At 45.0% G+C, this 15,609-nt stretch overlaps 1 protein-coding gene across 2 annotated transcripts in view; it reads right to left on the bottom strand.

Annotated features, from left to right (window-relative positions):
- Positions 1-15,609, bottom strand: part of LOC143981729 (OX-2 membrane glycoprotein-like) — a 46,591-nt gene that overhangs the window by 18,142 nt on the left and 12,840 nt on the right. The window contains exons 2-4 of one of the 2 annotated variants that reach the window (XM_077479778.1): positions 12,282-12,620; positions 6,256-6,429; positions 1,699-1,923 (exon numbers count right to left, since the gene is read on the bottom strand). In XM_077479778.1, coding sequence (XP_077335904.1) covers positions 1,699-1,923; positions 6,256-6,429; positions 12,282-12,620 — 738 coding nt within the window. The remainder of the gene's footprint in view (positions 1-1,698; positions 1,924-6,255; positions 6,430-12,281; positions 12,621-15,609) is intronic. The other variant, XM_077479779.1, reaches the window with a different exon arrangement.

The following is a 15,609-nucleotide window of genomic DNA, read 5'->3' as shown; positions in this document are numbered from 1 at the left end:
CCCTCCCCCCGGAAAGGTGCCAAAACGTGACACCGGAGGGGGGGTTCCGATGAGCGGAAGTTCCACTTTAGGGTGGAACCCCGCTTTAAAGCTGAAAACTGAGCAAGAAGTTGGCAGTACACATAGTTTAAAGCTTGACATGAGATCTGCAATTCGTAAGAAACGTTCAGGCTCATTATTGGGCTCATAGGAATTTTGTAAATACTTTTTCATTCATGGTTAAGGGTGGAGTCCATTGGGTTGATTTACTAAAACTGAATTTTCAAAGATTAAAGCGGTTGTATAACCTTTTTTTTATATATATTTTTACCTACAGGTAAGCCTATAATAAGGCTTTCCTGTAAGAAAAATAAATATCTCCTAAACTGTACGGTTTAGGAGATATTCACTTTGAATGCAGCCGCTGGTGTCAGCAGGCGCATGCGCTGTGAAGGCCCGGCAGACGCTGCCGGACCTTGTCGGGAAGAAGACATACGAGGTTAAAATTAAGCTTTGGCGCTAGAACCCTATTTTTATGCATCTAAGTGCGTACAAATAAGTGTCTTAATGCGGGATTCCACCCTAAAGTGGAACCTCCGCTGATCGGAACCCTCCCCCCCTCCGGTGTCACAATTGACACCTTTCAGGGGGGAGGGGGGTGGAGATACCTGTCAAAGACAGGTATTTTCACCCACTCATGGGCATAGACTCCCACGGGAGTCTACACCATTTCCTGCCCTGCCGTGCTGTCTGCTGGGACACACACGGGTCCCAGTGACAGCGCGGAGATCTCCTATTGCACGGCGCGGCTCGCGCATGCGCAGTAGGGAACCGGGAAGTGAAGCCGATTCGCTTTACTTCCTGATTCCCTCACCTCGAATGGCGGCGGCAGCAGCCGAGGCCTGAGCGGTCGATCGGCCTCGGCATCGCTGGAACCCGGGACAGGTAAGTGTCCATTTATTAAAAGTCAGCAGCTGTAGTATTTATAGCTGCTGGCTTTTAATATTTTTTTTTTTGGGAGGAATCCCTCTTTAAGATCATTTAGAAAAACTATACGTGTTTAGCAATTATATATCCAATGTCGGTGTTTGTTTGCTTATTTCTTATTACTTGTGTGCGTGTTTAACAGAAAATGTATTACTTATAAATCCAGTGTAGATACTGGTATTTCTTATTACATGCTATATATGAGTGTGGGTGCTGGTTTGCCGTGTATATGACTGTGTGATGCTGTCTATATGTTTTCTGATGAAATACACACAGGTACCCGATAAACAAAGATAAACAACAAAAGATTATTTTACAATTGTGCACAAAAATGCTGATTAATAAATCTTAAACAAGTGTCATGCAACTACTAGTGAAAAAAAATGGTAGTGCAAAATAATCGTGCAAAAAGCAAGAAAAAAGTCCTTCAACATGCAAAGAAATTTTTAAAATCGCATCCTCGTCTGGTGTAAAAAGATGTCTGCTGTCGCCGTGTGACTGCAGGTTTACTGCGGGGAAGTGTACCAAGATGACCATTGTGGCGTACTGATAGAACATCCCTTCCATTACCTAATCTGACAGGTCGCAGATTCTGACAGAACACCGACACGAACTCACCAAGTGCACGAATAAAAAGTTACAATGACAATTTCTAACTTTCCTGTTATGTCCATAACTCACTAGGACATAAAAAAAAAAAAGAAAATACAATGTCACCCCTGGTAATCCTACCGAGTGTTATGTTGCAAATGATTCTGCGGTCAGCAGGCAATGAAGACACGGTGTGTTTCAGTGTACTTGTCACTGTGATTAGGTTTCCGGTTTTGTTCACTATGTCTTCCCGACTTACAGGTTGTCCTTCATTGTTCCAGGTGATCAGGAATTTCTTATTGCCAGAGGCACTGCACTGGATGAAAACAAACTTCTCTGTGTCTTCTGGTGGACTGTTTTGGTCCTCTGATATGAATATAATTAAAAAGAATACAAAATGTTTTAAAAATGTAATAAATACATTGGACAAAAGGTCACTAAACATAAGCATCACTTTAATTAAAAAATAAATCAATAAATAAATAAAACTGTTGGATAGTACATTAATCGCGCAGCATTAAAGTGATAAAAAAAAAAAAATGTTGCCTTTTATTAACTACTTAAGGACCGAGCCTCTTTCTGAGATTTGTTGTTTACAAGTTAAAAACAGTTTTGTTTTTTTTCTAGAAAATGACTTGGAACCCCCAAACAGTATACATTTTTCTTTCTAACACCCTAGGGAGTAAAATGTCGTTGCAATACTTTCCGTCACACCGTATTTAGGCAGCGGTCTTGCACTTTTTTTTGGGAGAAAATACACATTTTTGAATTAAAAAGTAAAACAGTAAAGTTAGCCCAATTTTTTTTTTGTTTTGTGAAAGATGATGTTACGCCAAGTAAATTGATACCCAACATGTCACGCTTCAAAATTGCTCCCGCTCGTGGAAGGGCGACAAACTTTTATCCTTAAAAATCTCCATAGGCGATTTAAAAATTCTACAGGTTGCATGTTTTGAGTTATAGAGGAGGTCTAGGGCTAGAATTATTGCTCTTGCCGATCACAGTGATACCCGACGTCTGGTTTGAACACCATTTTCCTATGCGGGTGCTACTCACATATGCGTTCGTTTCTGCACGCAAGCTCGTCGCGATGGGGAGCGTTTAAAAAAAATAAAAAATAAAATTTTCTTATTTATTTTACATTTTATTTTTGCACTGTTTATAAAAAAAATAAAAAATTGTCACTTTTATTCCTATTAATAGAAAAAAGCATGACAGGTCCTCTTAAAAACGAGATCGGGGGTCAGACCTCAGATTTACACTTAAATGCAATAAAAAAAATAAATAAAAAAAACCCTTTAAGAGCTGTGGGTGGAAGTGACATTTTGACATCGCTTCCGCCCTGTAATGGTATGGAGACGGACAGGGGCCATCTTCCTCTCACTCGTCTTCATACCCAGCATGTAGATCAAAGGATCCGATCGCCGCTGCGGACGGCTCTGGATCGCAGCGGAGGGCACCAGATTGCAGCGGGAGGGTCCCTCTGCCACTGAGACCACAACTATCTTGTAGCAGACCGCCCGCTGAAGGAGATACCGAGGTTATGGCAGCTAGCTGCTTCCATAATAATATACTCCTTCAAACAGCCAATGTAAAACTGTAAGTGGTTAAATAAACAAACATACTATATTTACCTGCTCTGTGCAGCGGCTTTGCACAGAGCAGCACCAATCTTCCTATTCTTGGGTCCCCCCGCTGGAGCTCCTGGCCCCTCCCTTCTGCCAAGTGCCCCCAGAGCAAGCAGCTTGTAATGAGTCCCAGGATAGCCGATGCTCTCGTGCACATCGTTGGATTGAGAGGGAGCTCAGGTAACTATTGGGGGGGGGGGGATGCTGCCCACGGAAGGTTTTTTAACTTCATTATTATGAGTATTATTTTAATACAGGATTTTATATAGTGCCAACAGTTTGCACAGCCCTTTATGCATTTTTTTTTTTATTTAAAATCGATTTTATTTAGATGTTTAAAAAAAAATGTATCTAAAAGATAATTTTTAATTTAAGATACATTAATTATTTAGTTTATTCAGCATAAAACGGAGCTTAGTTTTGTAGCATGAGGCTGTATATTTTGCAATATTTACATTTTTTTGGTAAACTCATTCAATGAATCCAAGCTCTGCAAGCTGAGATAACATGCACTACATTGATGCATTCACACAATTTCACAGTATCCATAAGATAAAACATAGTTCAGGAGTATTCCTTTATCCCATTGTTTTGCATTACAAACTGTATGATTGAAGAGAAACGCATCTGTACCAGGCTCTAATGCTGCAAACACACGAGTGGATGACACCACACGAGTGGATTTTCCATCAGAAAAATCTTGGATGGTTTTTCCCATGGAATTCCGCTCAAGCTTGTCTTGCATACACACGGTCACACAAAAGCTCTCTGAACTTTGGACCTTCAAGAACGCGGTGATGTACAACACTACGACGAGCCGAGAAAATGAAGTTCGATTCTTCCGAGCATGCGTCAAATCGTTTCCGAGCATGCGTAGGAATTTTGCGCGTCGGCATTGCTACAGACGATCGGAACATCCAATCACACTTTGTCCGACCGAAAAACTGAGAACCTGCATTCGTAGGAATTTTGCCATCGGAATTTATACAGACGATCAAAACTTTTTCTGACCGAAAAGTTAAGAACGTGTTCTCAATCTTTTTGCTGGCGGGAATTCGGCCAGCTAAAGTCCGATGGAGCGTACACACGGTCGCATTTTCTTTTTTTTTTTTTTTTTTTTTTTTTAGAAATTATTTTTATTAATTTGCAAGTAAACAATAAAACAACCTACAGCCTATTGGGCATACCCAGGCTGATTACTACAAAACCCCCCTGAGTCAAACAATCAGGGAACAACCAAATAACCCTCCCCTCCCCCCCACCCGACACACCGCCACCGGCGTGTGTCTCCAAACAGAAAAATAAAAAGAGGAACCCCCCTTCCCCCTGTACACTCCAGCACCACTGCACATTACTCAGGACAGTTACTTAATTTGCCCATGCTCCACCGCAGTCCACACTCAGACCCAGGAAAAAATATGCAAGCATCACCCTTCACCTACCAATCCCCCATTGCCCACTTAATAATGACCCAGGGATACATGAATATCACACAGCTCAGAACTCTTCCATTAAGCATTAATGAAACTCCATCAGTCCGGATTCAAGTCAGCGTTGGTGTCACGCGACTCCGTCCAAATGCCCCATATTTTATGAAATTTAGTGCCACAGCCTCGCGAAAGGTAGGTGGCCCTGTAAAGAGGGAGGGCCGTATTTACTAAGTGCTTCCAAAAATTAATAGAGGGGGCTACCGGGGCCTTCCATTTGAGAACAATCGACTTACGGGCATAGTACAGCAATAAGCCCAGGAGTGTTCTGAGCGCTCGGCGTGGAGCCAGCGGCTCGACCAGTCCTAAGAGGCATATCTCGACCGATAAAGGTATGTTAACGGTGGTAACCGCCAGAATAAAATTAGTCACCTCCACCCAGAACCCAGCTATCTGAGGACAGCTCCAGAACATGTGTATGAAATCCGCCGAAAGTGAGTTGCATCTCCAACAAGAATCAGGGACAGATGGATAGATTCTGTGAAGACGTTGCGGAGTGTAATATACCCTATGTACTATTTTGAATTGCACCAATCTATCTCTGGCTGACACTAACTGTAGAAAAGGATACTCCCATACATCTTCCCAGTCCTCCGTATCCAAGGAGGGAAAATCAGCTTCCCACCTTGCCCTTTGGAGTTCCAAACCGGTATGGACACCTGGGAGTAACACCTTGTAGATAGCAGACAACGGTTTGGACAGATCAACATCTCGGAGCAGAGATTCCAACCTTGAGGTGTAAAATGCGACAGGGGCATTTCCAAACTGCGTTCGAAAGGCATGATTAAGTTGTAAGTATCTGAATAAGTGTGAGTTGGGCAGTGTATACTGTTGTTTCAGCCTATCAAAGGTCTGTATTTTGCCCTCAACACAGAGTTGATCAATATATTTGATACCCCTGCTTGCCCATACACTAGGGTCGGGAATAGAGCCAAATTCCGGTAAATTCGGGTTGAACCAAAGAGGACTATGCGGGGAGATGTGTCCCGAGGGTATGGGGCGCAGCAGATTGGCAGCCTTCCATGCCCTTATAACCGCCCTCATTGCAGCAGTAAGAAGAAAGGGGGCTCGTAGACCGCGATACACCAAGTGTCTTAGTGCCTCATACGACCCCAACCACGCCGCTTCCAGGACCACCGCCGCATTGGACTCGTCTGAAACCAGCCAATTATGAGCATGGGACAGAAGAGCCGCCACATAATAGGAGTGCAAATCCGGGCAAGCTAACCCACCCTCCCCCCAAGGCCTCTGCAATACCGAGAGCTTAAACCGTGGCTGACCAACGGTCGCATTTTCCGATGAAAAGCTCTCATCGGTCTTTTGCTGGCCGAATTTCCGATCGTGTGTACGCGGCATCAGTGTGAGGAGGAAGGGCAAGCAGTAAAAATGAAAGTGAACCCTTCTAAGTTAGCTAAGCTAATAAACCTTGTGATCTTTCTGCACATAGCTTGAAGTGCTTTATTCCTCCCTTGAGGGGCAAAACGGCAGCAGGCTGTAAGAGAGATCCAGGTTGGGAATATTTAAAATTAAAAATATGCAGATCAACCTAGACACATTTCATATAAATGCACAGTACTACCCACCTTGAACGCTCTTTTTCTCCAACCAGAACTCACATGTTGGGTTGATACTCGGGTCCAAGTATTGACCTCTCACAGTGGAAATAAGCTGGACAGACTGGCGTGTCTGTATTTCCCGAGGATTCAAGTTTATTCTGAGGTCATTTCCTCCATTACAAAACACTTCATTTACTGACGCTGGATAAAAACGACATACAATATTTTAAAGGGATCAATAAAACCTTCAACCACTATAGAAATGTACCCGCATGCTCAAAAGTCACAATTCTGTGGGTTTTACCCAACAACAAAACACTCGGGTTGTACATGTCCAGAACCGTCGCTCACTACGAAATGTTTAGAAATTTGCTAGATGGCTTGCCTTGGCAGCTTACAATAACCACCATTTATCGGTGAATCCTCATCAGCGCCCATCAGTGAAGAAAAATAATTAAAAAAAAAATGTCAAAAATTTTGAGCTCTTTTCATTTATTTAGCAAAGATTGAATTCCACCAAAAGAAAGCTCTATTTGTGTGAAAAAAAAAATGATAAAAATTTAATTTGGGTACAGTGTAGCATGACCGCGCAATTGTCATTCAAAGTGTGACAGCTCTGAAAGCTGAAAATTGGTCTGGGCAGGAAGGGGCGAAAGTGCCCCCCAGTATTGAAGTGGTTAATGTACTCTGACCAATCAAGTTCTAGGCACTAGGCTTCAAGTTGAAGGAAAAGCACATTGTCATGAGAATGGCTTGTGCCACACAGAAAAGGCTTAGGTCCGGTTCACACTGAGGCAGCACGACTTGCAGCGCCACTGCCTCAGGCGACCTGGACACGACCGCTGCTGCGACTTAGAAAACGACTTCTCTATAGAAGCCAATGCAAGTTGCATCCAAAGTCGTACAGGAATCTTTTTCCAAGTTGGAACGGTTCCATTGTACAGAACGGGACGCGACTTGTCAGGCGGCTAAGTCGCCTGACAAGTCGCCCCTGTGTGAACCGACCCCAAGGCTTCATGTACACTGGCCTACATTTACCACAGCCACAGGGGAAAAAAAAAAAAACTAAAGAAAAAAAAATGCTGCAAAATTGGGCTGTGATTTGTGCTTTACCTGCGGGTAGCGGTCAAAACTGAACAGGAGGTTGAAGGAGGAGGGAGGGAGGACTTAAATGCACAAAATATAACTATGCATTCACATTTATAAGTAATAACACTAGAGATTGTCAATTCACAGAAAATCCAGTTGCCCATTGGAGAAGACTGGTCCATGCTTTATTGAGGGGTGGGTTGTCTACTTCTACATCAGTGGTCTCCAAACTGCGAGCCAGGGGCGGCCCTTTACCTTCTTTTACCTGACCCTTGAGGCCCTATTCCAGGGATATGCAATTAGCGGACCTCCAGCTGTTGCAGAACTACAAGTCCCATGAGGCATAGCAAGACTCTGACAGCCACAAGCATGACACCCAGAGGCAGAGGCATGATAGGACTTGTAGTTTTGCAACAGCTGGAGGTCCGCTAATTGCATATCCCTGCCCTATTCCATCCACTGACACCAATGATGGGGCATAATTCCTCCCACTGACCCCACAAAAGGAGCAAAATTGTTCCCAATTACACCAACGAAGGGGTACAAATCCTCCCACTGACCCCAATAATGAGGCACTATTCCTCCCAAGGACCCCAATAATGAGGCACTATTCCTCCCAAGGACACCAATGATGGAGCACTAATCATCCCAATGATACTAGGGGGGTTATTTACTAAAGGAAAATCCACTTTGCACCGCAAGTGCACTTGGAAGTAAAGTCGCTGTAGATCCGAGGGGGACATGTGAGGAAAATAAAAAACAGCATTTTAGCTTGCACATGATTGGATGATAAAATCAGCAGAGCTTCCCCTTATTTCTACCCCTCAGATTTACAGGGGCTGCACTTCCAAGTGGATTTGCAAAGTGGAGTTGCCTTTCATAAATAACCCCCTAGGTTTACTGTGGGTATAGTGTTCTGTATTTGTTTAGTATAGTTTCTATTGGCTGAACTGGACTGACTATATCTATGTAACAAGAAAAACAGAAGTTCTCTCCGTATAGACAGGTTACTTAGGCCTGGTTCAAATCTGTGTGGGCACAGCAGCCCATTCATTTAAATATGCTGCTGTGCCTGCGATTTCTGCAAGAAAAGTTCCCTGCACCTTTATTTAAAACTCGGATAACATGGAAATGCGTTTTTTCAGGGGTTGGGGGGTCCTCACCTGGGAGTTAAGAGTTAATGGCACCCCTGATGGTTTTCATTACAGCACTGCTTTGTATGTGTGGCTGCCTACCGGAATGCATGCGATTTACAAGCACAAACATACAGTATATGTGAACCTAGCGCTAAGAAGTTGAGAATCTACACTCAAATTGTATTTGAGTTTGAGAGCTGGATCTAAAATTTTGCGACAAAAAAAATCCGATCAGACTTTTTCCGATCGTTTGTAGGGAATTCCGACGGACAAAGTGCCACGCATGTTCTGATTAAATTATGAGACCAACGCTATTGGCTACTAGGTTCTACGTAGTCCCGTCGTACGCAACGAACGTCACCACGTTCCGAACGATCGGATTTTCCGACAACTTTGTCTGACCGTGTGTATGTAACACAAGTTTCGGATTTTGTGGTCAGAATGTCCTACCACGTGTACAGGGCATTAGGGACACCGAGGAACAAATGCAGCATCGGACCGTTGCTGCATTCACGGTAAGTATGATGGGGGGGACCCCCGAACCCATACTTCTCTTTTAAGTGTCATTTCTGTCTGCTGCCTCCTTTCATTACAGCACTGCTTTGTATGTGTGGCTGCCTATGGAAATGCATGTGATGTACAAGCACAAACATACAGTATATGTGAACCTAGCGCTAACTCTACACTCAAATTGTAGCCGTTTTATCTTTGAATACAGAAATATCGTAAAGATGAAATAAACATGAACTTGCTTTTTACATGACTGGGTAATTGATATGAATCTTTAATCAATTTATTTGTCATATTTTTGGGGGGGGGGGGAACGGGTACCCTTCCCCGCTTCCGGAGACGGTGCAGCATCCCTCCTTCCTCTGCCAGGCCAACTACAAAGCACAGCGTGGTTCGTGGAAGAGCAGTAGGGAATCAAGCCGAAAGGCTTCACTTAGCAGCAATGGCGGTGGCTACCAGGGGTGGACTGACCATTCGGGCACTGCCCGAGGGCCCCATGCCACCAAGGGGCCCCATCAGGGTTGCCAGCCTCAATAAAACCAGGGATTGTATGTAAAAATCTATGTTTTTTTTTTTTTTAAATCCCAAGATTATAGCTGCCCCGCCTCTCCAGTACTTTTTCAGTGTGTGTGTGTGTATACTGTGTGGGTATAGTGTGTGGCCCCATAATCTATTGCCTGGGGGCCCCATAATCGTCTCTTATTGCCCGGGGGGCCCCATGAGTTGTCAGTCCACCCCTGGTGGCTACACCTGACAGCCGATCCCAAGATTGTCTGGGTTGCCAACATCGCGGGCTCCCTGGGCGGGTAAGTGTCCTAATATTAAAAGCCAGCAGCTGCAGTATTTGTAGCTGCTGACTTTTACATTTTTCGTGGGTTGGGCGGACCTCCTCATTAAAGTGGTTGTAAGCCTCAGATATGAAATATGAACAAAGTATACCCTTCTATAGCGTGTACTTGTTTCAATCCAGAGTACAGAGGCTGGCTACACATTATACAATTTTAGTTTAGATTTACCAAAACCATATAAATATGAGGTCAAACCTAAACACTTTCAAATTGTGTGCAACCAGGCAGGTCCTTGTACTACATAGTTGAAGGTAAATCTAAAGGAAATTGAACAACAAACATTGTACAATGTGTAGCCAGCTTAAAGGAGAAGTCCAGCCTGAGCTCATTTGACTGTACTTCTCCTGAGTCACAGGGGTGCAATTAGTTTTGCACTCCTGTAACCTGTTTTCAGCAGAGAGCAGACTGAAGTCTGCTCTCTGCTGACGTCACAGGAATCAGTACAGGCACCGCATCATCCCGACAATGAAGTCTGGATCCGCCAGGTGCCTGGAATGACACCCGGCTCAGCCTCTCAGCGGGGCCGCTGAGATGCCCGCTCCCCCTCCCCCCCCGCAGCTCACCACTCCAGTGAGTGAGGAGGAGCAGAGCGGAGAGATGCTGATTCAGTCAACAGCTCTCTGCTTGGGGAGCTGTGAGAACCGAGCCATCAGCGGTGTTCGATCGCTCGGTTCTCAGTCTTACGCCCTGTACACACGGTCGGAAATTCAGACGGAAAAGGTCCGATTGGATTATATTGTCGGAAAATCCGATCGTGTGTGGGCTCTATCAGACTTTTTCCATCAGAAATTTTCTGAAAAAAAAACAAAAAAACAAAAAACAAAAAAAAAAAAAACAGATCAGACTTTTTTCGATCATTTGTAGAGAATTCCGACAGACAAAGTGCCACGCATGTTCTGATTAAATTATGAGACCAACACTATTGGCTACTAGGTTCTACGTAGTCCCGTCATACGCAACGAACGTCACCACGTTCTGAACGATCGGATTTCCCAACAACTTTGTCTGACCGTGTGTATGCAACACCAGTTTCAAAATCTGTCAGAAAAAATCTGACGGATTTTGTGGTTAGAATGTCCGACTGTGTGCACAGGGCATTAGAGGCCCCGAGGAACAGATGCAGCATCAGACCGTTGCTGCACTCACCGTAGGCAAGTATGATGAGGGGGGGACCCCCAAACCCATACTACTCTTTTAAGTGTCATTTCTGTCTGCTGCCTCCTTCCTCTGCTATCATCAGCATTAGTCACTTTGGATGAGTTTTCCCAACACCTTAAGAAAAATGGTGACAGGGGAGGGCACAGCCAGTGATTGACAGCCTCAACGCTGTTTTTGTGAGCTGTAAAGGGGGAGGGGTGTCCCTTCCCTCCATTCAGCTCTCAGAGCTCTCCTCACTGATATAACTTCAGTTCTCCACCCCCTGCTTCTCAGAGCTGAGAGATTCAGTGTAAATTCTGCACTTCGAATGCATGTAGGGGAAAACCGGCTGTAGGGAGGAAGGTTTTCATCTCCGTGTATTGCCTGAGGTCAGTCATTCCACTGGGTATATTTGAGGGTTTGCAACCACTTTAATTTTCAATACAATAATCTTTTTAAAGTGTTACTAAAGCCAGCAATATAACAACGAATCCCCCCCCCCCCCCCCCCCCCGTTTGCACACAGCTGCTAAATCTTCTTTTTATCCAAATACTGCCCGCTATATACCCATTTTATTTTCTATATATCTCGGTCCTGTGTTAGTCTACAGCAGAGATATGCAATTAGCGGGCCTCCAGCTGTTGCAAAACTACCAAAGTCCCATCATGCCTCTGCCTCTGGGTGTGATGCTTGTGGCTGTCAGAGTCTTGCTATGCCTCATGGCACTTGTAGTTCTGCAACAGCTGGAGGTCCACTAATTGCATATCCCTGCTCTACAGGGTCCCAGCAATTCCCCAGTGTTCATGGAGGAGCTTTCACTCTCCTATGGCGAAACGTCTTCTTTATCTGTGAACCCTCACCCATGAAACGGCCAGCGCTGTTCGGCGCCGTGCCAATGACATGCTCAGTTCACAAGGCTCAACATGTGACCTGAAAAACTTAACGGAAACGTTCTGTCCAGCATAAAAGACACAACTGAGCATGTGCAGGTTGAGGTTGGCTACCTTTCCTGTTCTTCCCAAGGTAGACACTGCAGGAGGGGGAGGATCTGTGAAGACAGGATCAAACAGCCTTTATACACAATGTAGAGGATTGACCCCTACAGTTCCACAGTGAGTATAACAAACATGCTATTCTACATATGATTTTATTGTTGTGGGTTTAGTAACACTTTAAGCCGCCCTAACATGTGTTCTTGAAGTCTGCATTCCCGCAGCACTCACAGCGGACCTCTGTTGTCTGTGATGGCGGTTAATTCAGAAACTAAATGGATTTTAGAGGCAGATCACAACAGCAAATGCAAAATGCAACTAACGCGCCAAATGTGACTTACTGAGATCCGTCAGGCAAATTTCTCCAGTGAAGGCACCATTGGGATATGCATTAAACAAGCAGTTGTAGCAAGCTTCATCTTCCTTTTCCAGATTTATAATATTAATAGAGGATTTTGCTGGTGTGGATTCCAGAACGGTGATGTGTTTCTTGAACTGTTTGGTGATGTGTGTCCCGTACTTCTCACTGCAGGTCGCCATGTTCTGAGTGTTCTTCCCCCTCTTCTTCTGCCAGGTGATTTGCAGAACCTCCAGATTAGCCTGGAACTCGCATGTCAGAGTGACATTTCCTGACAGTTCTGCGGAGTTTGAGCTTGAACATGTCACCTGAGGCGGTGATGCTGGAAAGATGAAAAAGTGATTAGAGAGACATAAAAAATAAAAATAAAAAATTAACATAGCATGAAGAAAATACAATAAAAAAAAGTATATGTAATTTTATTGTGATTTCAAGCAAAACAGCAAAATTAATTAATTCACAGGCTTTTTACCAGGAGATGTAAAAGCAGAAAAAAAAATCAGCGCAGTACAACCCCTAAAGACCCCTTTCACACCACACCGCCGATAGCGTGGGCGGTAAAACGCCGCCATTTTTAGCAGCGTTTTACCGCCGGATTTGTGTCGCATTTCAGCCGCTAGTGGGGCACTTTTACGCCCCGCTAGCGGCCGAGAAAGGGTTAAACCCGCCAGGAATAGCGGCGTTTCGCCAGCGGTGTTACATCGCCGCCCCATTGATTTCAATGGGGAGCAGCGGTGGAGGAGCGGTAAACACACCGCTCCTTCACCGCTCCAAAAGAAGCTGCTGGCAGGACTTTTTTCTGACGTCCTGCCAGCGCACCGCTGTAGTGTGAAAGCCCTCGGGGCTTTTACACTACACATAATGGTGCAGCTTCTTTAGGGCGGATTGCAGGTGCTATTTCTAACGCTATAGGGCCTGCAAAATGCCCTTGGTGTGAAAGGGGTCTTACAGAAAGCTGCTGAACACCAAGGGTCAATCACCAAACCCCAAAATACAATATATCAAAACAGATAGTGCAGCGCTCTAACTAAAATAATTTCTAACATATTAAAATTAATATTATTAAAAGTCCAAAATAGCTTATATATATCTAAAAATCCGGGTGAGGAATCTTCAGTGGTATACAGTCAGATCATGTATAAAGTGACTTAGTGCCAGGGGGGGACCGCCACCAGTGGTAGAATCTGCTGCCCACCTCATCGTGTGGACCCTTTAAATTACAGAGGGTCACATACACTTAGTATCAACGAATGCTTATCAACTCGTCCAATTTGCTTCATTCCTCCTCACAGATAATATCCGACAGCTTTCTCCCTCTCAGAGTCAAATCAACCGACAAATTTGTGGAGTACCCACATTGGATAGTGGTATGGCAGTAGTCACATTTCCAATGCCTTCGATAAAGACGAAACCAGTGATGATCAATACAGGGTGCCAGTTAAATTCCGCACTGTCTGCATCCCATCACTATAGTGCAGCACCCAGACCAGGACAAAGATGATCAGTGCAAATCCCAGCAGCAGAGACATTTTTTTATCGGGAGAGGTGGTGAGATCTCCGTATCCAAGTACCAGATGTGGTCCAACCATTGCTGTTGCACGTTTCATTTCTTTGATATAACAGACAATGAAGTAAGAGGAGTGAGACTTCTAACTTTTGCGAGAGCATGAACGACAATAACTGATGGTGAATACCCCATCCATTTAAAATGATTATCCTGTGACTGATAAATAAAACTGATAGCGCCTGTAAACTGCCTTCCGTGCCGCCCGAGTGCTTTCACACTGGAGCGGTGCACTTGCGGGACATTAGGAAAAGTCCTGCAAGCAGCATCTTTGGTGCGTTTTTGGGGCGATGTACAGGCATACCCCCACTTTTAAGTACACAATGGGGTTTATTTACTAAAGCTGGAAAGTGCAAAATCAGGCTCCCTTCTGCATAGAAACCAATGAGCTTCTAACCCCAGCTTGTTCAATTAAGCTTTGCTAATAAAACCTGGAAGCTCAATGGTTTCTATGCAGAAATGAGCCTGATTTTGCACTTTCCAGAATTAGTAAATGAACCCCATTGTGTACTTAAAAGTGGGGTATGCCTGTATTTAGCGCTCCCAAACTGCCCCTGCCCATTGCAATTAATCGGCAGCACTTCCGAAATGGCGGAACGTCGGCGCTTTTAACCCGTCTTGGAGGTTAAACGCTCCTCGCTAGCGGCCGAAAAGAACTGCTTAACCACTTCAATGCCAGGCACCGCTGCGTTTTTCATTTTTTGCTCTATAAACCAAAAAATACCGACAATTTTGAAAAAAACTGATGGGCACCAATAGGCGGCACTGATAGGCATTACTGAGTGGCATCTGAATGGCACTGACAGGCATTACTGATGGGGCACTTTAATGGGTACTGATAGACATTCTTTGTTGGGCACTGATTGGTAGCTGATGGGCACCTCTGAGGAGGGCTGCATTGATAATCAATGTGCTGATTATCAGTCCAGACCCCCCCCCCCCCCCCCCCCCTGCCGATCAGCTCTTCCTGTCAGTATGAAGCGAGGAAAGCCAGTTTACCGGCACTTCCTGGTTCACACTTTGATCAGCTGTGATTGGTCACAGCAGATCACGTGGTAAGAAGCCTCCATCAGAGGCCCCATGCCAAGATAGGAATTGCAGTGTGTCAGGCTGACACACAGCACCTCCAATCGCCGTGCTGCGTGTCCCTGCGGGCGTGCGCCAGCTTGTTATCCCGATCACGTCATATGAAGTCCAATCAAGATAACTCAACGTCATATTGCTATATGGAGGGGTGGCAAGTGGTTATACAGCAGTAAAGTGCCACTAAAACGAGCGGCGCTTTACTGCTAACGCAACCCCAGTGTGAAAGGACTCTTACAGAGCACCTGTCATTTCAGATCCATCATGGCAGCACCTGTTAGCGGGCATCCACTCACCCGCTGCCGCCATGTCCCCCACCTTGTTGTGTCACTGCCGCATCACCAGCCATTAAAGTGAATTGGACTGTCAGTGAGTCAACAGCGGGTCAGAGGAGGAGCCACTGCGGGGCAGAGATGACAGCGGCTCTTTAAAAATGATTTAAATCAAATCCACCCTGGCCATGAATGTGTGCAATTGTAACTACTTGCCGCCTGCACTATAGCCGAAAGCCAGGCTACAGCGTGGGCCTTAATTGCCGGGAGGGCGTCCATAGACTTCCCCCTGTGTATGAGCTGCCCGCTTGTCCCTGCGGGTCACACTCTGTGATAAGAGTCTATGAGACTCGAGTGATCACAGATTGGAGTAAGGGGCCGATCCCGGCCCC

Source organism: Lithobates pipiens, unplaced genomic scaffold (genome assembly GCF_037356315.1).
Source record: "Lithobates pipiens isolate NorthernLeopardFrog02 unplaced genomic scaffold, aLitPip1_a1.2 Scaffold_16, whole genome shotgun sequence".
Taxonomy (NCBI): Eukaryota; Metazoa; Chordata; class Amphibia; order Anura; family Ranidae; genus Lithobates; species Lithobates pipiens.
This window is presented reverse-complemented; position numbering and strand designations above follow the sequence as displayed.